The sequence below is a fragment of the Aethalodelphis obliquidens genome, unplaced genomic scaffold, assembly GCF_003676395.1.
Source record: "Aethalodelphis obliquidens isolate GAN/ISIS:26980383/991018 unplaced genomic scaffold, ASM367639v1 scaffold22, whole genome shotgun sequence".
Classification (NCBI taxonomy): domain Eukaryota; kingdom Metazoa; phylum Chordata; class Mammalia; order Artiodactyla; family Delphinidae; genus Aethalodelphis; species Aethalodelphis obliquidens.
The window spans coordinates 6245190-6273184 of NW_020837966.1; the positions used below are offsets into that span (position 1 = coordinate 6245190).

A 27995-nucleotide genomic window follows, 5' to 3' on the forward strand; every position below is an offset into this window, starting at 1 on the left:
CTGACATGTTGAATTTGAGGTATTTGTGCATCAAAATCTATGGGAGTCATCAAAATATGGAAGGTACTTGAAATCAGAAGAGAATCATCCAGGAAGATTCAAGGAAAGAGAACACTGGGCCACAGTCAGGCAGGGAAGCGAAACCCATGAAGATGACAGAGAAATAATATTTAGAGAACTAGAAAAATAAGTATAAGGGCATTTAAAAGGAAATGAATATTCAGCAGTGTCAAAAATCAGCTGGAATTGTCACTATTTTTTATTTTAGCCATAGTAGTAGTGATAACTCATCACAGTTTTAATTTACATTTCCCTAACAGTTAATAATGTTGAGCATCTTTGATGTGCTTATTTGCCATCCATATATCCTCTTTGGTAAAATGTCTAGTCATGTCTTTTACTCATTTTCTAATTGGAGTTTTTGTTTTTATCCTGTTAGTTTTGAGAGTTCTTAAATATTCTAGATACAAGTCCTTTGTTGGATATGTGATTTGTGAATATATTCTTGCAGTATGTAGCATGTTTTTTCATCCTCTTAACAGAATCTTTCACCTAGCTATAGTTTTTAATTTTTATGAAATAAAATTTATTGGTTTTTTTATGGATTGTGCTTTTTATTTTTTGGCCGTGCTGCACAGCACACAGGATCTTAGTTCCCCGAACATGGATTGAACTCATGCCCACTGCAATGGAAGTGCAGAGTCTTAACCACTGAACAGCCAGGGAAGTCCCAGACTGCTTTTTTAAATTGGGTACAGTTGATTTACAATATATATTAGTTTTAGATGTACAACATAGTGATTCAAAATTTTTATAGATTATACTCCATTTAAAGTTATAAAATATAGGCTATATTCCCTGTGCTATACCATGTATCATTATAGCTTATTTATTTTATACATAGTAGTTTGTACCTCTTAATCACCTACCCCTATCTTGCCCCTCCTCCCTTTCCTCTCCCCACTGGTAACCACTAGTTTTTTCTCTGTATGTGTGAGTCTGTTTCTCTTTTGTTATATTACTTCATTTGTTTTATTTTTTAGATTCCACATATAAATGATAACATACAGTATTTACCTTTCTCTGTCTGACTCATTTCTCTATGCATAAAACTCTCCAGGTTTATCTTTGTTGTTGCAAATGGAAAATTTTCATTCTTTTTTATGGCTGAGTTATTCCATTACATATATATATATATATGTATATAAATTATATATATGTATATAAATTCACATCTTCCTTATCCACGTCTTGGCTTTTGTAAATAATGCTGTTGTGAACATTAGGGTGCATTTATCTTTTTGATTAGTGTTTTTGTTTTCTTTGGATATATACCCAGAAATGGAATGGTGGGGTCATATGTAGTTCTATTTTTAGTTTTTAGAGGGACCTCCACACTGTTTCCCATAGTGGCTGCACCAATTTATGTTCCCACCAACAGTGTACAAGGGCTCCCTTCTCTCTACATCCTCACCAACATTAGTTATTTGTGGTCATTTTTTTTTAACATCGTCATTGGAGTATAATTGCTTTACAATGGTGTGTTAGTTTCTGCTTTATAACAAAGGGAATCAGCTATGCATATACATATTCCCTCCCTCTTGCATCTCCCTCCCACCCCTCTAGGTGGTCACACAGCACTGAGCTGATCTCCCTGTGCAAGGCAGCTGCTTCCCACTAGCTATCTATTTTACATTTGGTAGTGTATATATGTCCATGCCACTCTCTCACTTCGTCCCAGCTTACCCTTCCCACTCCCCGTGTCCTCAAGTCCATTCTCTGCATCTGTGTTTTTATTCCTGTCCTGCCCCTAGGCTCTTCAGAACCTTTTTTTTTTTTTTTGATTCCATGTATATGTGTTAACGTATGGTATTTGTTTTTCTCTTTCTGACTTACTTCACTCTGTATGACAGACTCTAGGTCCATCCACCCAACTACAAATAACTCAATTTCATTTCTTTTTATGGTTGAGTTATATTCCATTGTATATATGTGCCACATCTTCTTTATCCATTCATCTGTCGATGGACACTTAGGTTGCTTCCATGTCCTGGCTATTGTAAATAGAGCTGCAATGAACACTATGGTACAAGACTCTTTTTGAATTATGGTTTTCTCAGGGTATATGCCCAATAGTGGGATTGCTGGGTCATACGGTAGTTCTATTTGTAGTTTTTTAAGGAAACTCCATACTGTTCTCCATAGTGGCTGTATCAATTTACATTCCAACCAAGAGTGCAAGAGGGTTCCCTTTTCTCCACACGCTCTCCAGCATTTATTGTTTGTAGATTTTTTGATGATGGCCATTCTGACTGGTGTGAGGTGATATCTCATTGTAGTTTTGATTTGCATTTCTCTAATGATTAGTGATGTTGAGCATCCTTTCATGTGTTTGTTGGCAATCTGTATATCTTCTATGGAGAAATGTCTATTTAGGTCTTCTGCCCATTTTTGGATTGGGTTGTTTGTGTTTTTGATATTGAGCTGCATGAGCTGCTTGTATATTTTGGAGATTAATCTTTTGTCAGTTTCTTCATTTGCAAATATTTTCTCCCATTCTGAGAGTTCTCTTTTCATTTTGTTTATGGTTTCCTTTGCTATGCAAAAGCTCTTAAGTTTCATTAGGTCCCATTTGTTTATTTTTGTTTTTAGTTCCATTTCTCTAGGAGGTGGGTCAAAAAGAATCTTGCTGTGATTTATGTCATAGAGTGCTCTGCCTATGTTTTCCTCTAAGAGTTTGATAATGTCTGGCCTTACATTTAGGTCTTTAATCCATTTGGAGTTTATTTTTGTGTATGGTGTTACAGAGTGTTCTAATTTCATTCTTTTACATGTAGCTGTCCACTTTTCCCAGCACCAATCATTGAAGAGGCTGTCTTTTCTCCATTGCATATTCTTGCGTCCTTTATCAAAAATAAGGTGACCATATGTGTGTGGGTTTATCTATGGGCTTTCTATCCTGTTCCATTGATCTATATTTCTGTTTTAGTGCCAGTACCATACTGTCTTGATTACTGTAGCTTTGTAGTATCGTCTGAAGGCAGGGAGCCTGATTCCTCCACCTCTGTTTTTCTTTCTTAACATTGTTTTGGCTACCAGCCCCAGTGATAAGGAGGTTGAAATAGCATATAGTGATGTAGCCAAAAGATTTACCAAGTAAAATAGCACTTACGAGAGAGATGTCTTCACATCTTCCCCTGACTAAGAACATGCTTTTCCTAACACACTGCTCCTCTTCCTATAAAGTAGAAACTTTATTTTGTACAAACATGCAGTTATTCCAGATTAGTATAAAGGATAGACAAGGTATAGTAGCTATCGTTAAATATATACTCCTAAGCAGTGTCATTTTAAAATTGTTTTACCCTGCTTACCTCCCCTACCCTGTATCCTCCTCTCCTCTAATTTGGAGACACTCCATAAAAAATTTTCACTTTAGAGGTACTTTGCCATCTCTCTAGAGCCCTCACCACTGTCTCCATTCACTGTTTATAGATGGCAGAACTTTTGAGGTGCACTGTTTAACTGTTAAAATAGTAACCACAACCTCATCAGGCCCAAAATGGAGCACAATGCATGGTAGAAGGAATATTTATGTATTTTTGGAATTTTATAATATTTAGTAAGAGTATATGAAAGTATTGCTACTGTATCAAAATATATTGTTTCAATTTAATCTATTCTGGATATGTACTAAAGGATGTTACCACAAGAGAAGAGAGCCTTCTACAGAAAGTCTCTACAGATTTTGCTATTTTACTTTGTATGTGGATTTTTACTTTTGCCTAAACGCATTTATACTTCATATCAATTATAATATCTGACACTATGTAGAAGCTAAAAATTTAGAGGGAGTAACATTATTTTCAAGATCTTCTTCAAGCCTCTTATGCGTATTAAGAGAAACCAATCGGCACCTGATACTCACTGTCTAAATATGTTACTGGTAATATGTATTTTGCCCAGTGCCATTCATTTGGAACATAATTGTTTTCTTCTTTTATTTTAAAAATGCTCCTTTTTAAGGTAAGCATCAGCCTTGTTGTTTGTAGATCTTTTGAGCAACACTATGTAAAATTATATTTAGTTGATTTAGCTATAGCAGTACAATGATAAGTAATATAAAAATTAACCTAAGGGGGGAAAAAAAAGATTGCTTTGGCTATTTGGGCCTCTTTTGTGTTTCCATACAAATTGTGAAATTTTTTGTTCTAGTTCTGTGAAAAATGCCAGTGGTAGTTTGATGGGGATTGCACTGAATCTAGATTGCTTTGGGTAGTATAGTCATTTTCACATGTTGATTCTTCCAATCCAAGAACATGGTATATCTCTCCATCTGTTTGTATCATCTTTAATTCCTTTCATCAGTGTCTTATACTTTTCTGCATACAGGTCTTTTGTCTCCCTAGGTAGGTTTATTCCTAGGTATTTTATTCTTTTTGTTGCAATGGTAAAAGGGAGTGTTTCCTTAATTTCTCTTTCAGATTTTTCATCATTAGTGTATAGGAATGCAAGAGATTTCTGTGCATTAATTTGGTATCCAGCTACTTTACCAAATTCATTCATTAGCTCTAGTAGTTTTCGGGTAGCATCTTTAGGATTCTCTATGTATAGTATCAGGTCATCTGCAAACACTGACAGCTTTACTTCTTCTTTGCCAGTTTGGATTCCTTTTATTTCTTCTTCATCTCGGATTGCTGTGGCTAAAACTTCCAAAACTATGTTGAAGAATAGTGGTTAGAGTGGACAACCTTGTCTTGTTCCTGATCTCAGAGGAAACAGTTTCAGTTTTTCACCATTAAATACGATGTTGGCTGTGGGTTTGTCATATATGGCCCTTATTATGTTGAGGAAAGTTCCCTCTATGCCTGCACTCTGGGGGGTTTTTATGATAAATGGTGTTGAATTTTGTCAAAAGCTTTTTCTGCATCTATTGAGATTATCATATGGTTTTTCTCCTTCAGTTTGTTAATATGGTGTATCACATTGATTGATATGCATATACTGAAAAATCTTTGCATTCCTGGGATAAACCCTACTTGATCGTGGTGAATGATCCTTTGAATGTGCTGTTGGATTCTGTTTGCTAGTATTTGGTTGAGGAATTTTGCATCTATGTTCATCAGTGATATTGGCCTGTAGTTTTCCTTCTTTGTGACATCCTTCTCTGGTTTTGGTAACAGGGTGATGGTGGCCTCATAGAATGAGTTTGGGAGTGTTCCTCCCTCTGCTATATTTTGGAAGAGTTTGAGAAGGATAGGTGTTAGCTCTTCTCTAAATGTTTCATAGAATTCGACTGTGAAGCCATTTGGTCTTGGGCTTTTGTTTGTTGGAAGATTTTTAATCACAGTCAGTGCTTCTGATTGGTTTGTTTATGTTTTCTATTTCTTCCTGGTTCAGTCTCAGAAGGTTGTGCTTTTCTAAGAATTTGTCCATTTCTTCCAGGTTGTCCATTTTATTGGCATATATTTGCTTGTAGTAACCACTCATGATCCTTTGTATTTCTGCAGTGTCAGTTGTTACTTCTCCTTTTTCATTTCTAATTCTATGGATCTGAGTCCTCTCTCTTTTTTTCTTGATGAGTCTGGCTAATGGTTTATCAATTTTGTTTATCTTCTCAAAGAACCAGCTGTTAGTTGTATTGATCTTTGCTGTTATTTCCTTCATTTCTTTTTCCTTTATTTCTGATCGGATCTTTATGATTTCTTTCCTTCTGCTAACTTTGGGTTATTTTTCTTCTTCTTTCTCTAACTGCTTTAGGTGCAAGGGTGGGTTGCTTATTAGAGATGTTTCTTGAGGTAGGATTGTATTGCTATAAACTTCCCTTGTAGAACTGCTTTTGCTGCATCCCATAGGTTTTGGTCATTGTGTTTTCATTGTCATTTGTTTCTAGCTACTTTTTGATTTCCTCTTTGATTTCTTCAGTGATCTCTTGCTTATTTAGTTGTGTACTGTTTAGCCTCCATGTGTTTGTATTTTTTACAGATTTTTTCCTGTAATTAATATCTAGTCTCATAGTGTTGTGGTTGGAAGATACTTGATACGATTTCAATTTTCTTAAATTTACCAAGGCTTGATTTGTGACCCAAGATATGCTCTATCCTGGAGATTGTGCCATGAGCACTTGAGAAGAAAGTGTATTCTGTTGTTTTTGGATGAAATGTCCAATAAATGTCAATTAAGTCCATCTTGTTTAATGTATCATTTAAAGCTTGTGTTTCCTTACTTATTTTCATTTTGGTTGATCTTTTCGTTGGTGAAAGTGGGCTGTTAAAGTCCCCTACTATGATTGTGTTACTGTCAATTTCCCCCTTTATGGCTGTAAGCATTTGCCTTATGTATTGAGGTGCTCCTATGTTGGGTGCATAAATATTTACAATTGCTACATCTTCTTCTTGGATTGACCTCTTGATCATTACGTAGTGTCCTTCTTTGTGTCTTGAAATAGTCTTTATTTTAAGTCTCTTTAGTCTGATATGAGAATTGCTACCCCAGCTTTCTTTTGATTTCCCTTTGCATGGAATTTCTTTTTCCATCCCCTCACTTTCAGTCTGTATGTGTTCCTAGGTCTGAAGTGTGTCTCTTGTAGACAGCATATATATGGGTCTTGTTTTTGTATCCATTCAGCCAGTCTATGTCTTTTGGTTGGAGCATTTAATCCATTTACATTTAAGGTAGTTACTGATATGTATGTTCCTATTACCATTTTCTTAATTGTTTTGGGTTTGTTATTGTAGGTCTTTTCCTTCTCTTTTGTTTCCTGCCTAGATACATTCCTTTAACATTTGTTGTAAAGCTGGTTTGGTGGTGCTGAATTCTTTTAGCCTTTGCTTGTCTGTAAAGGTTTTACTTTCTCTGTCGAATCCGAATGAGATCCTTGCTGGTTAGAGTAATCTTGGTTGTAAGTTTTTCCCTTTCATCACTTTAAATATGTCCTGCCACTCCCTTCTGGCTTGCAGAGTTTCTGCTGAAAGATCAGCTGTTAACCTTATGGGGATTCCCTTGTATGTTACTTGTTGTTTTTCCCTTGCTGCTTTTAATATTTTTTCTTTGTATTTAATTTTTGATAGTTTGATTAATATCTGTCTTGGTGTGTTTCTCCTTGGATTTATCCTGTATGGGACTCTCTGCGCTTCCTGGACTTGATTGACTGTTTCCTTTCCCATATTAGGGAAGTATTCAACTATAATCTCTTCAAATATTTTCTCAGTCCCTTTCTTTGTCTCTTCTTCTTCTGGGACCCCTATAATTTGAATGTTGGTGGGTTTAATGTTGTCCCAGAGGTCTCTGAGTCTCTCCTCAATTCTCTTCATTCTTTTTCTTTATTCTGCTCTACAGTAGTTATTTCCACTATTTTATCTTCCAGGTCACTTATCCGTTCTTCTGCCTCAATTATTCTGCTATTGATCCCTTCTAGAGAATTTTTAATTTCATATATTGTGTTGTTCATCATTGTTGGTTTGCTCTTTAGTTCTTCTAGGTCCTTGTTAAATGTTTCTTGTATTTTCTCCATTCTATTTCCAAGATTTTGGATCATTTTTACTATCATTACTCTGAATTCTTTTTCAGGTAGACTGCCTATTTCCTCTTCATTTCTTTGGTCTGGTGGGTTTTTACCTTGCTCCTTCATCTGCTGTGTGTTTCTCTCTTTTCTCATTTTGCTTAACTTATTGTGTTTGGGGTCTCCTTTTCACAGGCTGCAGGTTCGTAGTTCCTGTTGTTTTTTGTGTCTGCCCCCAGTGGGTAAGCTTAGTTCAGTGGGTTGTGTAGGCTTCCTGGTGGAGGGGACTGGTATCTGTGTTCTGGTGGATGAGTCTGGATCTTGTCTTTGTGGTGGGCAGGGCCGAGTCCAGTGGTGTGTTTTGGGGTGTCTGTGGCATTATTATGATTTTAGGCAGCCACTCTGCTAATGGGTGGTGTTGTGTTTCTGTCTTGCTAGTTGTTTGGCATAGTGTTTCCAGCACTGTAGCTTGCTGGTCATTGAGTGGAGCTGGGTCTTAGCATTTAGATGGAGATCACTGGGAGAGCTTTCACCATTTGATATTACATGGAGCCGGGAGATCTCTGGTGGACCAATGTCCTGAGCTCAGCTCTCCCACCTCAGAGGCACAGGCCTGACACCCAGCTGGAGCACCAAGACCCTGTCAGCCACATGGCAACAACAACTCTGTCAATATGTCTTCATCAACCATATGAGCAATGCCAATGTGGGACCCAGTACCATTCACTTGGTGGAAGAATTCTGGGTTCAGGTAGGGGACAGGCACAGTGCAGGTGATATCTGGATATTGCTTGACACTTTACAGACTGTTCTCAATGGATTTCCCTTCTTTGCTGAGCTTCAAAGCTTCCAAGATTTTGGGAGCTGGGAAGTGAAAGGCAGAGGGAGGGAGCACAGGACAGGAGCAGCCCCTGGGCGTTTGCCCATGGGAGTGGCTGCCTCTGTGGTCTTTTTGATGGTAGTCATTTTGACAGGTGTGAGGTGATATCTCATTGTGGTTTTTGATTTCATTTCTCTGATGAATGAATGATAAATGAATGTTGAGCATCTTTTCATGTGCTTGTTAGCCATCTGTATGTCTTCTTTAGAAAAATGTCTATTCAGGTCTTCTGCCCATTTTTTAATTGGGTTATTTGTTTTTTTGACATTAAGTTAGTTGTATGAGCTGTTTATATACCTTGGATACTAACCCTTTATCAGTCATATGATTTGCAAATATTTTCTCCCATTCAGTAGGTTGCCTTTTCATTTTGTTGATGGTTCTGCTGTGCAAAAGCTTTCAAGTTTAATTAGGTCCCATTCATTTATTTTTGCTTTTGTTTTCTTTGCCTTAGGAGACCAATCCAAAAAAAATATTGCTACAATTTATGTCAAAAAGTATTCTGCCTATGTTACCTTCTAGGAGTTTTATGGTTTCCAATCTTACATTTAGGTCCTTAATATGGATTGTGCTTTTGATGTCACGTCTAAGAATTCTTGGCCAAGTCCTAGATTTTCTTCTAAAAGTTTTAAAATAATTTTGTTTTACATTTAAATCTATGATCAATTTTTAGTTAATTTTTGTACAATAGGCAAAGTTTAGGCTGAGGTTTGGGGTTTTTGTTGTTTATTTCTTTTGTTATTTTATGGTTGTCCTATTGCTCTACCCCATTTGTTGAAAAGATTATCCTTTTTCCATTGAACTGACTTTTGCACCTTTGTCAAAAATCAGTTGGCTGTAGCTGAGTGTGTCTATTTCTGAGTCATCTATTCTGTTCTACTGATACATGTGTTCAATTATTTAAAAGTAAAAAGTTTTTAAAAGTCAGCTGAAGGTCTAGTGAGAGAAATATTGAAAAAATATCCTTTGGGTTTGGCAACTACTGGTCATTGGTGACATTTATGATGAAGTGGTGGAGTTCCTAGAAGCCAGATTGCCAAGGCAGTGGGTTTAAGAGTGAATTACTGTTTCATACCCAGCTACCTATTTTAGATTGTAAGACACTAAAGGCAAAAACTATGGAGGAAGGATGAGGATGCTAAACACATACACACAAAAATATCTTGCAGTTCACCCAGCCTCACATTAAATATTTATAAATGTTTGGGGGTTGTTTTATATCAGTTTTTACATCTAGTAAAGAGGCAAATCCACAGCCCAAGTCTCCGGAAAAGTTGGGAGGCAGAGGGAGGAGGAGGAGGAGTATTTTAAAAAGACAAAAAACTTGGATTAGCTAAAATGAGATTCTTCCAAAGAGCCTCAGTCAGTAGGAAGGTATCCTTAGCCCTCTATCCCAAGAGGGAACTTCAAGGGTTCTGGAAAGCCTGTACCCCCATCTGGTAATATGCTGCATAAATTCTTCTTTTGTGTAACCAGCTCCATAACTTTCCATATCCTTTGCTGTTAAGGAGATTTTACATGTTTTCATCTTTCCAACAATCACATCACAGTCCCATGTTGTCACCCATGCAGTCAGTGTCTTTTTTTTTTTTAATCTCTATCATCTAGCATGTGGGTGGCACACAATGGATTCAAAATAAGCAGTCATCATTATATCAACATCAAGACAATGAAAAGGAGATGTATTTTCCTTTATAACTACCACTTTGGACATTTTTTTTCAGTTCTTTGGAATAACAACAAAAATATTTACAATTAATCCTCAAATAATGAATAGCAACAAAAATGTAACTCTTAAAACCTGTATAGGGGCTTCCTTGGTGGTGCAGTGGTTGAGCGTCTGCCTGCCAATGCAAGGGACATGGGTTCGTGCCCTGGTCTGGGAAGATCCCACATGCCATGGAGCGGCTGGGCCCGTGAGCCATGGCCGCTGAGCCTGAGCGTCCAGAGCCTGTGCTCCACAACGGGAGAGGCCACAACAGTGAGAGGCCCACGTACCACAAAAACAAACAAACAAACAAAAAACCTGTATTGTCGGGCCTTCCCTGGTGGCACAGTGGTTAAGAATCCGCCTGCCAATGCAGGGGACACGGGTTCGAACCCTGGTCCAGGAAGATCCTACATGCCGTGGAGCAACTAAGCCCATGCGCCACAACTACTGAGCCTGCGCTCTAGAGCCCATGAGCCACAACTACGGAGCCCGCGTGCCACAACTACTGAAGCCTGTTTGCCTAGAGTCCGTACTCTGCAACAAGAGAAGCCACCGCAGTAAGAAGCCACGCACTGCAACGAAGAGTAGCCCCTGCTCTCTGCAACTAGATAAAACCCGTGTGCAGCAATGAAGACCCAATGCAGCCAAAAATAAATAAATAAAACCTGCATTGTCATCATGGCACGCTTGTACCTTTGGCAGAGAAAATAATGTTTCTAAATTTCTTTCTTCTCTAGGATGGAATTTAGCAGGTGGTCTTAGAAGGAGCTACTCTGTAACAATTTGTTTGAACATTTTCAAAGCAAGAAATATAAAAAATTGAACTCACTCCTTTCTTTTTAATTTCACTGGTCATCTGTCAAAAGCAAACAAACAAGACATAATTAAATCAAGAAGAAAGTTTTTAAAGTAATTTTAAATTTTTTAAATCAAAAATATAAATAGTTTTAAATATATGTATTATTCTTTAAAAAATACTAGTTATATTGAGACTGATTTAAAATAAGAGTTAAAATAGTATAAAGATACACTTTTTAAAGAGAAAATATAAACCTACAGTTGGAGGATAATCTGGCTCTGGTGATGAAGGTGTTCTTTTATCCAATGTTCTGGCTAAATTTCGTTTGGCTCCTTCAATTCTGAAATTTATAGTTAGAACAATGTATGATTTTCTTGAATATAACATTAAGATATATTATTAAAACATAACAATTTGAACATTTTTTCAACTATACTTGAAGAAGAGATATTCAAGAGTTCTTTACCTTACTGAATTTTCTGTAAGAAATAAATCTCAATTGCCATTATCAATGAGTCCTAATATTCAAATTATTCATGTGTAATATAAAAGGAGACTAAAAATAATAATCAATAATGTTCAATTATAACATGACAATTTTTAAGTTAATCCTGATGCATGTGGGCCCTTATGTATGTGTTATCTCTGTTCAAATGCCACACTGTCAGAGAAGACTACCCTTACCCCTTACATTAAGTAGCACTTCCTTCACTATCCATCCCTTTTATCCTCACTTACCTTGCTTCATAGTACTTACCACCATTTGACATACTATATGTTGTAGACCGTTTTATTCATTGCCTTATCCCAATGCTCAGAATAGTACCTGCTACATAGTAGGTGCTCAATAAAAAGTTGTGAATGTAGGAATTTATCATCCATAAAATATAATTTCTTCTTTAAATAAAATTATATCATCATATAATCTGTTCATCTGTCACCAAATACTTACTGAATGTTTATATTCTGCAAGATACCCTACTAGGTTTTTTTTTTTGGAAAGTACCTTTTCTTTTTTTTAATTTAATTATTTTTATTTATTTGTGGCTGCGTTGGGTCTTCATTGCTGCTCATGGGCGCTACTCTTCATTGCAGTGCACGGGCTTCTCATTGTAGTGGCTTCTTTTGTTGCAAAGCATGGGCTCTAGGCACGCAGGCTTCAGTAGTTGCGACACGCAGGCTCAGTAGTTGTGGCCCATGGGCTCTAGAGCGCAGGCTCAGTAGTTCTGGCACACGGGCTTAGTTGCTCCGTGGCATGTGGGATCTTCCCGGACCAGGGATCAAACCCATGTCCCCTGCATTGGCAGGCGGATTCTTAACCACTGCGCCACCAGGGAAGTCCCTACTAGGTTTTATTAAAACATAGCAGCAACAAGTTTCAAGGAATTTATAAACTGAAAGTGTAGGAAGATAAGATCAGAGTGCCATATAAAAAGTATGGGAGGGCTTCTCTGGTGGCACAGTGGTTGAGAGTCCGCCTGCCGATGCAGGGGACACGGGTTCGTGCCCCGGTCCGGGAAGATCCCACATACCGTGGAGCAGCTGGGCCCGTGAGCCATGGCCGCTGAGCCTGTACATCCAGAACCTGTGCTCTGCAATGGGAGAGGCCACGACAGTGAGAGGCCCACGTACCGCAAAAAAGAAGAAAAAAAAAAGTATGGGACCCTGATGGTTCAGAGGAGGGACAAGTTCACTTCCACCTGAAGGTATATTTGAAGGTTATGTGAACAAGTTAGCATTTGCAATAAGCTTGAAATGAAGAAGAGGATCTCAGTTGGAGATGTGGCTTTCCTGGGCAGATGGATCTGAAAAGATAAAGGCCCTAAGAAACAGGAAGACAAGGGAACAATCAAAGGCAAAAATTGAAAATAAGGAGTTGTCCAATCTGCTCAGAAGTTATGGAACCAGATGGAGATAAGTTTGGAGAAGTGGACTGGAATATCTAGCTAAGGGTCTCAAATAGCAAGCTTTTTTATTAGTAGACAATGGGGAGTCACTAAGAGTTTTTAAGCATGAGAACATTTTTAGAAAGACAAATCTACCAGTTTGTAAAGTCTAAATACGCTAGAAGAGATGGCCAAAGCAGAAAGTATACAAGGGAAAGAAAAGAGACTTAAGAAAGAAGATTGAAGGATGTCAAGCGTGACAGGAATGAGGAAGAACAACTGAAGGAGGCAAAGGAGACATGGTCAGAGGCAAAAGGAGAACTAAAAGGAATTTGAAGGGAAGGATGGCCACCAGAACAATAAAGGCATAAACTAGTAAATGCCATAAAGAAAAAGATCATGTCTGTTTTGCTCACCGATCTATCCATAGCACTTAGATAGTGTCCATCAAGGTCAATAAATATCTGTAGAATGAATGATCAGAATAGTGGATGTGGAAAAGATTCTGCATATCTAGTTCAGTACTTTCTTTAATGCATGAATACTCTCAAAAATTTCAAGTTGTACCCCAGGATGGGTGAGGGGAGATGACATTCATCACTTTCTGAGGTAGCTCAATTTATTGTCAGCTAGCTCATATTCTTCGAAATAAATTTCTTGAGTTGTATCCTTTTAAATTATATTCTCTGGAGCTATATAAAAAAGTCACATTCCTCTTCTTTGTTACCCTTCCAAAACTTAGTAATACCTATCCAGTTCCTTTGACCATTCCTGTCAATAAAAGTTACCATTTATGGTGAGTTTCTGACGTTCTAGGCATTGGCATAAGATCTTTATATGCATGGATCTCATTTAACTCTCACAGAAATCCTAAGAGGTAACCATTATTATAATATTATCCCCATCTTACAGATGGGAAGATGAGGATAAGCAAAGTTACTTGACTTGCCAAATTCACATTAATAAGCTGTAGAGATGGGATATGAACTCAGGCCTGTCTAAACTCCTCCCCATTAAGCAAATCAGTTCCCTTCAAATTAGGTAGTTTCAAAATTCCTCACTCTCATTGGTAGCTATAATGGTTTAGCAACATCCATCTTATAGTGTGACCCCAGAATTCCAGATGTTGCTTGACCAATGGAGGGTGAAAATTTTCTCTCCCACATTCTAGACATTCTTCATTTATTAAAAGAGACTAAGACTGAATTAGCTTTTATGAGTAGCCTCATTTCCCTGTTGTGCCTTACTGAGCTTGACTAAATCAAAATTAAAACATGATGACACAAAACCTATGGGATGCAGCAAAAGCTGTTTTAAGAGGGAAGTTTATAGCAATACAATCTCACCGCAGGAAACAAGAAAAATCTCAAATAAACAATCTAACCCTACACTTAAAACAACTAGAGAAAGAAGAACAAAGAAAACCCAAAGTCAGTAGAAGGAAAGAAACCATAAATATCACAGCAGAAATAAATGAAATAGAAATGAAGAAAACAATAGCAAAGATCAATAAAACTAAAAGCTAGTTCTTTGAGAAGATAAATAAAATTGATAAACCCTTAGACAGACTCATCAAGAAAAAAAGGTAAAGGATGCAAATCAATAAAATTGGAAATGAAAAAGGAGAAATCACAACTGACACTGCAGAAATACAAAGGATTATAAGACACTACTACAAAAAACTATATGCCAATAAAATGGACAACCATGAAGAAATAGACAAACTCTTGGAAAGGTACAATTTTCCAAGACTGACCAGGAAAAATTAGAAAATATAAACAGACATATCACAAGTAATGAAATTGAAACCATAATTTAAAATATTCCAACAAACAAAAGTCCAGGACCAGATGGCTTCACAGGCGAATTCTATCAAACATTTAGAGAAGAGCTAATACAGATCCTTCTCAATCTCTTCTAAAAAATTGCAGCAGGAGAAACACTCCCAAATTCATTCTACAAAGCCACCATCACCCAGAAAAAGATATCAAAAAAAAAGATTAAAGACCAATATCACTGATGAACATAGATGTAAAAATCCTGAACAAATTACTAGCAAACAGAATCCAACAACACATTAAATGGATCATACACCATGATCAAGTGGGATTTATTCCAGGGATGCAAGGATTTTTCAATATACGCAAATAAGTCAATGTGATACACCACATTAACAAATTAAGGAATAAAAACCATATGATCATCTCAATAGATGCAGAAAAAGCTTTCAACAAAATTCAACACCCATTTGTGATAAAAATTCTCCAGAAAATGGGCATGGGGGAACCTACCTCAACATAATAAAGGCCATATATGACAAACCCACAGAGAGCATAATTCTCAATGGTGAAAAACTGAAAGCATTTCCTCTAAGATCAGGAACAAGACAAGGATGTCCACTATCGCCACTCTATTCAACATAGCTTTGGAAGTCCTAGCCACAGCAATCAGAGAAGAAAAGGAAACAAAGGGAATCCAAATTGAAAAAGAAGTAAAACTGTCACTGTTTGCTGATGACGTGATACTATACATAGATAATCCTAAAGATGCCACCAGAAAACTACTACAACTAATCAATGAATTTGGTAAGGTTGCAGGATACAAAATTAAGTCACAGAAATCTCTGGCATTCCTATAAACCAACAATGAAAAATCAGGAAGAGAAAATAAGGAAACACTCCCATTTACCACTGCAACAAAAGAATAAAATACCTAAGAGTAAACCTGCCTAAGGTGGCAAAAGACTTGTACTCAGAAAACTATAATACACGGATGAAAGAAAACAAAGATGACATAAACAGACGGAGAATATATCATGTTCTTGGATTGGAAGAATCAATATTGTGAAAATGACTATACTACCCAAAGCAATCTACAGATTCAATGCAATCCCTATCAAACTACCAATGGCATTCTTCACAGAAGTAGAACAAAAAAATTTACATTTTGTATGGAAACACAAAATACCCCGAATAGCCAAAGCAATCTTGAGAAAGAAAAACAGAGTTGGAGGAATCAGACGCCCTGACTTCAAACTATACCAAAAAGCTACAATAATTAAGACAGTATGGTACTGGCACAAAACAGAAATATAGGTCAATGGTACAAGATAGAATGCCCAGAGATAAACCCATGCACATATGAGCACCTAATTTATGACACAGGAGGCAAGAACATACAATGGAGAAAACACAGCCTCCTCAATAGGTGGTGCTCGGAAAACTGGACAGCTACATGTAAAAGAATGAAATTAGAACACTCCCTAACACCATACACAGAAATAAACTCCAAATGGATTAAAGACTTAATAAGACCAGACGCTATGAAACTCTTAGAGGAAAATATAGGAAAAACACTCTTTGACACAAACCACAGCAAGATCTTTTTTGACCCACCTTCTAGAGTAACAGAAATAAAAACAAAAATAAACAAATGGGACTTAAAAGCTTTTGCAGAGCAAAGGAAACCATCAACAAGACCAAAAGACAACCCTCAGACTGGGAGAAAATATTTGCAAATGAAACAACAGACAAAGGATTAAACTCCAAAATATACAAACAGCTCATGGAGCTCAATACCAAAAAAACAAACAAGCCAATTGAAAAATGGATGGAAGACCTAAATAGACATTTCACCAAGGAAGACATACAGATGGCCAAGAAGCACATGAAAAGATGTTCAACATCACTAATTATCACAGAAACGCAAATCAAAACTACAATGAGGTTTTTTTTTGTTTTTTACATCTGTACCTTTTTCTTTTTTTAACATCTTTATTGGACTATAATTGCTTTACAATGGCGTGTTAGTTTCTGCTTTAAAACAAAGTGAATCTGTTATACATATACATATGTCCCCATATCTCTTCCCTCTTGCGTCTCCCTCCCTCCCACTCTCCCTTTCCCACCCCTCTAGGTGGTCACAAAGCACCGAGCTGATCTTGCTGGGCTACATGGCTACTTCTCACTAGCTATCTATTTTACATTTGGTAGTGTATATATGTCCATGCTACTCTCTCACTTTGTCCCATCTTACCCTTCCCCCTCCCCTTATCCTCAAGTCCATTCTCTAGTAGGTCTGCATCTTTATTCCTGTCTTGCCCCTAGGTTCTTCATGACATTTTTTTTCTTGTTTAGATTCCACATATATGTGTTAGCATATGGTATTTGTTTTTCTCTTTCTGACTTACTTCACTCTGTATGACAGACTCTAGGTCCATCCACCTCACTACAAATAACTCAATTTCATTTCTTTTCATGGCTGAGTAATATTTCATTGTATATATGTGCCACATCTTCTTTATCCATTCATCTGTTGATGGACACTTAGGTTGCTTCCAAGTGGATGGGTATTGTAAACAGAGCTGCAATGAACATTGTGGTACATGACTTATTTTGAATTACAGTTATCTCAGGGTATATGCCCAGTAGTGGGATTGCTGGGTCATATTGCTGGCGGTTCTACTGTTAGATTTTTAAAGAACCTCCATACTGTTCTCCATAGCGGCTGTATCAATTTACATTCCCACCAACAGTGCAAGAGGGTTCCCTTTTTTCCACACAATCCACAGCATTTATAGTTTGTAGATCTTTTGATGATGGCCATTCTGAACGAAGTGAGATGATATCTCATTGTACTTTTGATTTGCATTTCTCTAATGATTAATGATGTTGAGCATTCTTTCAAGTGTTTGTTGGTAATCTGTATATCTTCATTGGAGAAATGTCTATTTAGGTCTTCTGCCCATTTTTGGATTGGATTGTTTGTTTTTTTGATATTCAGCTGCATGAGCTGCTTGTATATTTTGGAGATTAATCATTTGTCAGTTGCTTCATTTGCAAATATTTTCTCCCATTCTGAGGGTTGTCTTTTGGACTTGTTTATGATTTCCTTTGCTGTGCAAAAGCTTTGAAGTTTCATTAGGTCCCATTTGTTTATTTTTGTTTTTATTTCCATTTCTCTAGGAGGTGGGTCAAAAAGGATCTTGCTGTGATTTATGTCATAGAGTGTTCTGCCTATGTTTTCCTCTAAGAGTTTGATAGTTTCTGGCCTTACATTTAGATCTTTAATCCATTTGGAGTTTATTTCTGTGTATGGTGTTATGGAGTGTTCTAATTTCATTCTTTTGTATGTAGCTGTCCAGTTTTCCCAGCACCACTTATTGAAGAGGCTGTCTTTTATCCCCTGTGTATTCTTGCGTCCTTTATCAAAGATAAGGTGACCATATGTGCGTGGGTTTATCTCTGGGCTTTCTATCCTGTTCCATTGATCTATATTTCTGTTTTTGTGCCAGTACCATACTGTCTTGATTACTGTAGCTTTGTAGTATATAGTCTGAAGTCAGGGAGCCTGATTCCTCTAGCTCCATTTTTCTGTCTCAAGATTGCTTTGGCTATTCAGGGTCTTTTGTGTTTCCATACAAATTGTGAATTTTTTTTTCTAGTTCTGTGAAAAATGCCAGTGGTAGTTTGATAGGGATTGTATTGAATCTGCAGATTGCTTTGGGTAGTAGGGTCATTTTCACAATGTTGATTCTTCCAATCCAAGAACATGGTATATCTCTCCATCTATTTGTATCATTTTTAATTTCTTTCATCAGTATCTTATAGTTTTCTTCACACAGGTCATTTGTCTCCTTAGGTAGGTTTATTCCTAGATATTTTATTCTTTTTGTTGCAATGGTAAATGGGAGTGTTTTCTTAATTTCACTTTCAGATTTTTCATCATTAGTGTATAGGAATGCAAGAGATTTCTGTGCATTAATTTTGTATCCTGCAACTTTACCAAATTCATTGATTAGCTCTAGTAGTTTTCTGGTGGTATCTTTAGGATTCTCTATGTATAGCATCATGTCATCTGCGAACAGTGATAGTTTTACTTCTTTTTATTCAATTTGTATTTTATTTTTTTCTTCTCTGATTGCCGTGGCTAGGACTTCCAAAGCTATGTTGAATAACAGCAGTGAGCGTGGACATCCCTGTCTTGTTCCTGATCTTAGAGGAAATGCTTTCAGTTTTTCACCATTGAGGATGATGTTGGCTGTGGGTTTGTCATATATGGCCTTTATTATGTTGAGGAAAGTTCCCTCTATGCCTACTTTTTGGAGGGTTTTTTTCATAAATGGGTGTTGAATTTTGTCAAAAGCTTTCTCTGCATATATTAAGATGATCATATGGTTTTTCTCCTTCAATTTGTTAATATGGTGTATTACATTGATTGATTTGTGTATACTGAAAAATCTTTGCATTCTTGGGATAAACCCCAGTTTATCGTGGTGTATGATCCTTTTAATGCGCTGTTGGATTCTGTTTGCTAGTATTTTGTTCAGGATTTTTGCATCTATGTTGATCAGTGATATTGGCCTGTAGTTTTCTTTCTTTGTGACATCTTTGTCTGCTTTTGGTATCAGGGTGATGGTGGCCTCGCAGAATGAGTTTGGGAGTGTTCCTACCTCTGCTATATTTTGGAAGAGTTTGAGAAGGATATGTGTTAGCTCTTCTCTAAATGTATGACAGAATTTGCCTGTGAAGCCATCTGGTCCTGGGCTTTTGTTTGTTGGAAGATTTCTTTTTTTTTCTTTGCGGTACGTGGGCCTCTCACTGTTGTGGCCTCTCCCTTTGCAGAGCACAGGCTCCAGACATGCAGACTTAGCGGCCATGGCTCACAGGCCCAGCCGCTCCACGGCATGCAGGATCTTATGGACTGGGGCACAAACCCGTGTCCCCTGCATCGGCAGGTGGACTCTCAACCACTGCGCCACCAGTGAAGCCCTGTTGGAAGATTTTTAATCACAGTTTCAATTTCAGTGCTTGTGATTGGTCTGTTCATATTTTCTGTTTCTTCCTGGTTCAGTCATGGAAGGTTGTGAATTTCTAAGAATTTGTCCATTTCTTCCAGGTTGTCCATTTTATTGGCATATAGTTGCTTGTAGTAATCTCTCATGATCCTTTGTATTTCTGCAGTGTCAGTTGTTACTTCTCCTTTTTCATTTCTAATTCTATTCTATTGATTTGAGTCTTCTCCCTTTTTTTTTGATTCAGCCTAATGGTTTATCAATTTCGTTTATCTTCTCAAAGAACCAGCCTTTAGTTTTATTGATCTTTGCTATCATTTCCTTCATTTGTTTTTCATTTACTTCTGATCTGATCTTTATGATTTCTTTCCTTCTGCTAACTTTGGGGTTATTTTTGTTCTTCTTTCTCAAATTGCTTTAGGTGTAAAGTTAGGTTGTTTATTTGAGATGTTTCTTGTTTCTTAAGGTAGGGCTGTATTGCTATAAACTTCCTTCTTAGAACTGCTTTTGCCGCATCCCATAGTTTTTGGGTCGTCGTGTTTTCCTTGTCATTTGTTTCTAGGTATTTTTTTCATTTCCTCTTTGATTTCTCCACTGATCTCTTGGTTATTAAGTAGTGTATTGTTTAGCCTCCATGTGTTTGTATTTTTTACAGATTTTTTCCTGTAATTGATATCTAGTCTCATAGCATTGTGGTCAGAAAAGATACTTGATACAATTTCAATTTTCTTAAATTTACCAAGGCTTGATTTGTGACCCAAGATATGATCCATCCTGGAGACTGTTCCATGAGCACTTGAGAAGAATGTGTATTCTGTTGTTTTTGGATGGAATGTCCTATAAATACCAGTTAATTCCATCTTGTTTAATGTATCATTTAAAGCTTGTGTTTCCTTATTTATTTTCATTTTGGATGATCTGTCCATTGGTGAAAGTGGGGTGTTAAAGTCCCCTACTATGAATGTGCTACTTCCGATTTCCCCTTTCATGGCTGTTAGTATTTGCCTTATGTATTGAGATGCTCCTATGTTGGGTGCATAAATATTTACAATGTTTATATCTTCTTCATGGATTGATCCCTTGATCATTATGTAGTGTCCTTCTTTGTTTCTTGTAATAGTCTTTGTTTAAAGTCTGTTTTGTCTGATATGAGAATTGCTACTCCAGCTTTCTTTTTTTTTTTTTGCGGTACGCGGGCCTCTCACTGTTGTGGCCTCTCCCCTTGTGGAGCACAGGTTCCGGACATGCAGGATCAGTGGCCATGGCTCACGGGCCCAGCCGCTCCGCGGCATGCGGGATCTTCCCGGACTGGGGCACAAACCCATGTCCCCTGCATCAGCAGGCGGACTCTCAACCACTGCGCCACCAGGGAAGGCCCTCCAGCTTTCTTTTAACTTCCATTTGCATGGAATACCTTTTTCCATCCCCTCACTTTCAGTCTGTATGTGTCCCTAGGTCTGAAGTGGGTCACTTGTAGACAGCATATATATGGGTCTTGTCTTTGTATCCATTCAGCCAGTCTATGTCTTTTGGTTGGAACATTTAATCCATTTACGTTTAAGGTACTTATCTATATGTATGTTCCTATTACCATTTCCTTGATTGTTTTGGGTTTGTTATTGTAGCTCTTTTCCTTCTCTTGTGTTTCCTGCCTAGAGAATTTCCTTTAGTATTTGTTGTAAAGCTGGTTTGGTGGTGCTGGATTCTCTTAGAATTTGCTTGTCTCTAAAGGTTTTAATTTCTCTGTCAAATCTGAATGAGATTCTTGCAGGGTAGAGTAATCTTGGTTGTAGGTTTTTCTCCTTCATCACTTTAAATATGTCCTGCCAGTCCCTTCTGGCTTGCGAAGTTTCTGCTGAAAGATCAGCTGTTAACCTTATGGGTATTCCCCTGTGTGTTACTTGTTGTTTTTCCCTTGCTGCTTTTAATATTTTTTCTTTGTATTTAATTTTTGATAGTTTGAATAATATGTGTCTTGGCATGTTTCTCCTTGGATTTATCCTGTATGGGACTCTCTGTGCTTCCTGGACTTGATTAACTATTTCCTTTCCCATATCAGGGAAGTTTTCACCTATAATCTCTTCAGATATTTTCTCAATCCCTTTGTTTTTCTCTTCTTCTTCTGGGACCCCTATAATTCGAATGTTGGTACATTCCTTGTTGTCGCAGAGGGTCTGAGACTCTCCTCAATTCTTTCCATTCTGTTTTCTTTATTCTGCTCTGCAGTAGTTATTTCCACTATTTTACCTTCCAGGTCACTTATCCGTTCTTCTGCCTCATTTATTCTGCTATTGATCCCTTCTAGAGAATTTTTAATTTCACATATTGTGTTGTTCATCACTGTTTGTTTGCTCTTTAGTTCTTTTAGGTCCTTGTTAAATGTTTGTCGTATTTTCTCCATTCTATTTCCAAGATTTTGGATCATCTTTACTATCATTATTCTGAATTCTTTTTCAGGGAGACTGCCTATTTCCTCTTCATTTGTTAGATCTGGTGGGTTTTTATCTTGCTCCTTCATCTGCTGTGTGTTTCTCTCTCTTCTCATTTTGCTTAACTTACTATGTTTGGGGTCTCCTTTTTGCAGGCTGCAGGTTCGTAGTTCCCATTGCTTTTGTTGTCTGTCCCCAGTGGCTAAGGTTGGTTCAGTGAGTTGTGTAGGCTTCCTGGTGGAGGGGACTACTGCCCGTGTTCTGGTGGATGAAGGTGGATCTTGCCTTTCTGGTGGGCAGGTCCACGTCTGGTGGTGTGTTTTGGGGTGTCTGTGGCGTTATTATGATTTTAGGCAGCCTCTCTGCTTATGGATGGGGTTGTGTTCATGTTGTGCTAGTTTTTTGGCATAGGGTGTCCAGCACTGTAGCTTGCTGGTCATTCAGTGGAGCTGGGTCTTGGCGTTGAGATGGAAATCTCTGGGAGCTTTTCGCCATTTGATATTACGTGGAGCTGGGAGGTCCCTTGTGGACCAGTGTCCTGAACTTCACTGTCCCACCCCAGAGGCGCAGCCCTGATGCCTGGCTGGAGTAGCAAGAGCCTGTCATCCACATGGCTCCTAATAAAAGGGAGAAAAGAAAGAAAGAAAGAAGAAAGAAAGGAAGGAAGGAAGGAAGGAACGAAGGAAGGAAGGAAAGAAGATAAAATAAAATAATGTAAAATAAAATAAAATATAGTTATTAAAATAAAAAATAATTAAGAAAAAAAATTTTTAAGTAAAAAAAACGGACAGACAGAACCCTAGGACAAATGGTGAAAGCAAAGCTGTACAGACAAAATCACACACAGAAGCATACACATACACAGTCACAAAAAGAGAAAAAGGGATAAATATATACATATCATTGCTCCCAAAGTCCACCTCCTCAACTTGGGATGATTCGTGTTCTATTCAGGTATTCCACAGATGCAAGGTACATCAAGTTGATTGTGGATATTTAATCTTCTGCTCCTGAGGCTGCTGGGAGAGATTTCCCTTTTTCTTCTTTGTTCACACAGCTCCCGGGGTTCAGCTTTGGATTTGGCCCCGCCTCTGCATGTAGGTCACCAGACAGCATCTGTTCTTCACTCAGACAGGACGGGGTCAAAGGAGCAGCTGATTCAGGGACTCTGGCTCACAAAGGCTGGGGGGAGGGATGGGTACAGATGCGGGGCAAGCCTGCCGTGGCAGAGGCCAGAGTGACGTTGCCCCAGCCTGAGGCGCGCCGTGCATTCTCCCGGGGAAGTTGTCCCTGGATCTCGGGACCCTGGCAGTGGCGGGCTGCACAGGCTCCCAGGAGGGGAGGTGTGGATAGTGACCTGTGCTCGCACACAGGCTTCTTGGTGGCTGCAGCAGGAGCCTTAGTGTCTCATGCCCATCTCTGGGGTCCGCGCTGATAGCCGTGGCTCATGCCCGTCTCTGGAGCTCCTTTAAGCTGTGCTCTTAATCCCCTCTCCTCGCGCAACAGGAAACAAAGAGGCAAGAAAAGTCTCTTGCCTCTTCGGCAGCTCCAGACTTTTTCCCAGACTCCCTCCCAGCTAGCTGTGGTGCACTAGCCCCCTTCAGGCTGTGTTCACGCAGCCAACCCCAGTCCTCTCCCTGGGATCCGACCGAAGCCCAAGCCTCAGCTCCCAGCCCACGCTCACCCCGGCAGGTGAGCAGACAAGCCTCTCGGGCTGGTGAGTGGTGGTTGGCACCGATCCTCTGTGCGGGAATCTCTGCACTTTGCCCTCCGGACCCCTGTTGCTGCGCTCTCCTCCGTGGCTCCAAAGCTTCCCCCCTCTGCCACCCGCAGTCTCCACCCATGAAGGGTCTTCCTAGCTTGTGGAAACCTTTCCTCCCTCACAGCTCCCTCCCACTGGTGCAGTTCCCGTCCCTATTCTTTCGTCTCTGTTTTTTCTTTCTTCTTTTGCCCTACCCAGGTACGTGGGGAGTTTCTTGCCTTTTGGGAGGTCTAAGGTCTTCTGTCAGCGTTCAGTAGGTGTTCTGTAGGAGTTATTCCACATGTAGATGCATTTCTGATGTATTTGTGGGGAGGAAGGTGAACTCTGTGTCTTACTCTTCCACCACCTTGAAGCTCCTTACAATGAGGTATTAACTCACGTCGGTCAGAATGGCAATTATCAAAAAATCTAGAAAAAATAAATGCTGGAAAAATGTGTGGTGAAAAGGGAACCCTCTTGCACTGTTGGTGGGAATGTAAATTGATACAACCACTATGGAAAACAGTATGGAGGTTCTTTAAAAAACTAAAAATAGAACTACCATATGACACAGCAATCCCATTACTGGGCATATACCCTGAGAAAATCACAATTCAAAGAGACATGTACCACAATGTTTCAGTGCAGCACTATTTGCAATAGCCAGGACACGGAACCAACCTAAGTGTCCATCGACAGATGAATGGATAAAGAAGATGTGGCATATATATACAATGGAATATTACTCGGCCATAAAAAGAAACGAAATTGAGTTATTTGTAGGGGGGTGGATGGACCTAGAGTCTGTCATACAAAGTGAAGTAAGTCAGAAAGAGAAAAACAAATACCATATGCTAACACATATATATGGAATCTAAAAAAATAAAAGGTATTGATGAACCTAGTTGCAGGGCAGGAATAAAGAGATAGATATAGAAAATGGACTTGAGGACCTGGGGTGGGAGGGCGAAGCTGGGGCTAAGTGAGGGTAGCATCGACATACATATACTACCGAATGTAAAATAGTTGGCTGGTGGAAAATAGCACAGGGAGATCGGCTCGGTGCTTTGCGATGACCTAGAGGGGTGCGATAGGGAGCATGGGAGGGAGGCTCAAGAGGGAGGGGATATGGGGACATATCTATGCATATGGTTGAATTGCTTTGTTGTGCAACAGAAACTAACACAGTATTGTGAAGCAATTATACTCCAATAAAGATCTATTAAAAATAAAATTCCTAAGGCTTTCTCACATGGAGTAGAAAATGTGCCTGGAATATCCTCCTTCCTCTTTTCTTTGTTAATTGTCAAGGCCCAGGCCAGACTCCCCTTCATCCATCATTTTCTCTGTGAGCAGCCTAGCTCTCAGTGATCAATACTTTCAAGGATTATACTTTGGTATGCTAGTTGGCACTAGCTACCTTGCACTGCAATGATCCCAACATAAATATGCGTAACTACCTTGAGCTCTTTATATATAAATGTCACCCTTTAATATAGCAATAATTTCCTGGAGTGTGTTTTCTCTACTGATATAAATAAAAAGAGCTGCGAAGAATGTAAGAGCTAGTGTTTTCACTCCCTGTTTTTGCTTTCTGTGTTAACAATCAAAAAACAGATAAATAAACAAAATTGGACAATTTCAAAGGACTGTGTAAGAGACTACATATGGTGAAGGAGAGAAAGGCTGGTCTGAATCAAGAGGGATTCCTAGTGGCCAAGGAAGAAGTGGCTCATTCATGGGAATCTGGAAAGCTACAAAACAATTTTCGATCTTTGCTCAGCCAAGTGTTCCAAGGAACTGGTCCCAGCAGAGGGCTCTGTTCTGCCCAGGACTCCTTACATCCCACCTTACTCCTGGAACTCTCTATCCACAGACCTCACCTGATAATACTCTTCCCCAGGTCCCTGATACTCTAGTGACATAGACCTTTGTCAATTCCTAGAACACACTGAAAGCATTCACATTGCAGGGCTTTCATGCTTGCTATCCCCTTTGCTACAGTGGTGTTCTCATGTTTATTTAAATGATAAACTTCTTATTCTTTAGATCTCTACATATCACCTCCACGGGACTTTCCTGCAATGTTCCTAGAAACATCTTCCCTGTCACTCTCTATCCCACTATTTTATTTCTTCATAGTATTTATCACCATCTAAAGGGTTAACATAATTTTTTTTAATATGTTTACTATCTGCCTCCTCCCACCAGAATATAAGCTTCTGAAAGACTAAAGTCCTTTCTGTTGTGTTCTCTGTGGTCTTTCTAGTAACAAGCACAGTGTTTGGGATAACAGTAGATATTTAATATCCGTTAAATAGATGTAAGAGAATATGTAGACAGGGTTAAAGCTGCACAAAGGGGATTAGGAGAAAGCTTTCCAGAGGAGGTGATTCATAAACTAAGCCTTGAATAAACTGTATAAGTATTCAGATAGACTTTTCAGTGAAGGAAACTGCAGGGAGCAATTGTGAAATTTATTTTTCACTAAATGTAAAAATATGGAACTGCAAGTAGTTCAACATTCTGAGATTATAAAAGGTTTTGGAGCAAGAACAATATGTAACTCCTAAGGAACCCCTTTTTCTATTCTCTAAGTCTACTGAAACATTGGTTAGTCTTAGAAATTAAAGGGGTAAAGGGTATCTGACAATACATATACCGCCATTAGTTAATATACCTTATAAGTTTGGATTTAAATATGATTAGAAGATTGACAGACTAATAGTAATGTAAATTTAAAGAAGTTATATGATTAACAGACCTGTTTAATTTTAAGGAAAGTAAAATCAGCAAAAACTTAAATTATTTTAACTAGCAACAATATGATCATCAACAATGTAACAGAGAATAAAACTTAGTCAGTTGCAAAAATAGGTATAAAGGAGGCAGACCAAAGAGGGAAAGAGAATGCAGAAAGAGAAGCAGAAATCCACCAGAGAGAAATTCCCTGTTTTATAGTTCAGTGTTAGGTTCAAAGCGTACAGAGCTCAATATCTTTTTCTTCTTATTTATCCCTAGAGCCCAGCAGAATCAGGTACCTAGGAAATTCTCAGTAACTGCTGAATTGACTGAACCATCCTTATCAGTGCCTTTGGTAGCTGGTACCTAAATTAGTTTTAATTTCCACTAAATTGGAGCAGAAAGGGTAGGATGTTAGACTATATTTTCTTTTGTATAGAAAAAAATTTTAAGTACAAGTAGTTTCAAGGTATTTTATTAAGTATTTGCTCCAGTGCAATGCTATTTGTAGAGGCCCAGTTACTTGGTCTTACTTTCAGGGACCAGTATGGTTATAATATATCACAAGGAGGAATAGCGTGGTGTTCAAAGTATGTGAACTCTAGGACCAGACTGTCAGGGCCTAAACTCAAGCTGTGAGACCTTCGGCAAGTTACTTAACTTCTCTGCACCTCAGTTTACTCATCTATATATAGAAATAACAATAGTACCCATCGTATAGGGTTGTTGTGAGAAGTATAGGTAAAACAATAAAAACAATGCTTAGAATAAACACTATAAGCACTATATAACATTTACTATCATTACAATTACTTTTTCAATTGTTTTCCTACTTGAATTTGAAGATGATATTTTGACCATGAACAACCTAAATAGTTAAACTTTTTATGAGAATACAAACACTAATTATTTCACTCAAATTCCAAACAAGGATTATTTACTAATATGCTACTTACACTAACTGATTAATTGTCTTCTGCTGCTCCTTGGATCTTCTGTAACTCAGCAGCTTACTTTGTGCTGGTGTGTCAACGCCTATGTCTTCCAGGGGACGAACAATGGGAGGTAACTTCAAGTTCAGAGCCTCTTTTTCTGCTGCAATGGCAGTTTTGTTTGTATCTGACATCTTGGTCCCCTAAAGATTAAAATATACTCTGAGGAGAAAAAGTCCGTAAAGCCATTATTGTAAAAGCTAGCCTCGATATATTCATTACGTATCAATACCAAAAATTCTAGGCCTCTTTATATCTTTTTCCCAAGGATGGCAGTTGAGATAAATGGGCAGGGATTCCTGTTACAGCTCTACCATTCATTGCTATGAACAAATGAAGCCAGTCACTTCCCGGTGAGTGAGGGCTTCAGTTTCCTCATGGCTGAAATTAAGGAACTGGATTAGATGCTCTCTAAATACCTGTACAGTTCTAAAATTTTGAGTTCAAATTTTCCCTAAGAAGCAAATCACAACAACAACAAAATCCAGTTGTTGAGGTATAATCTCTCTCCCCAAAAAGCT

At 38.3% G+C, this 27995-nt stretch overlaps 1 protein-coding gene across 1 annotated transcript in view; it reads right to left on the reverse strand.

Moving 5' to 3' along the window:
- The window catches only part of DNAH12 (dynein axonemal heavy chain 12), a 236187-nt gene that overhangs the window by 184179 nt on the left and 24013 nt on the right, over positions 1–27995 (reverse strand). Inside the window, exons 3-5 of the mRNA XM_027121150.1 lie at positions 27439–27636; positions 11150–11231; positions 10922–10948 (exon numbers count right to left, since the gene is read on the reverse strand). Of these exons, the coding sequence (XP_026976951.1) occupies positions 10922–10948; positions 11150–11231; positions 27439–27608 (279 nt within the window). The 5' untranslated portion in view covers positions 27609–27636. The remainder of the gene's footprint in view (positions 1–10921; positions 10949–11149; positions 11232–27438; positions 27637–27995) is intronic.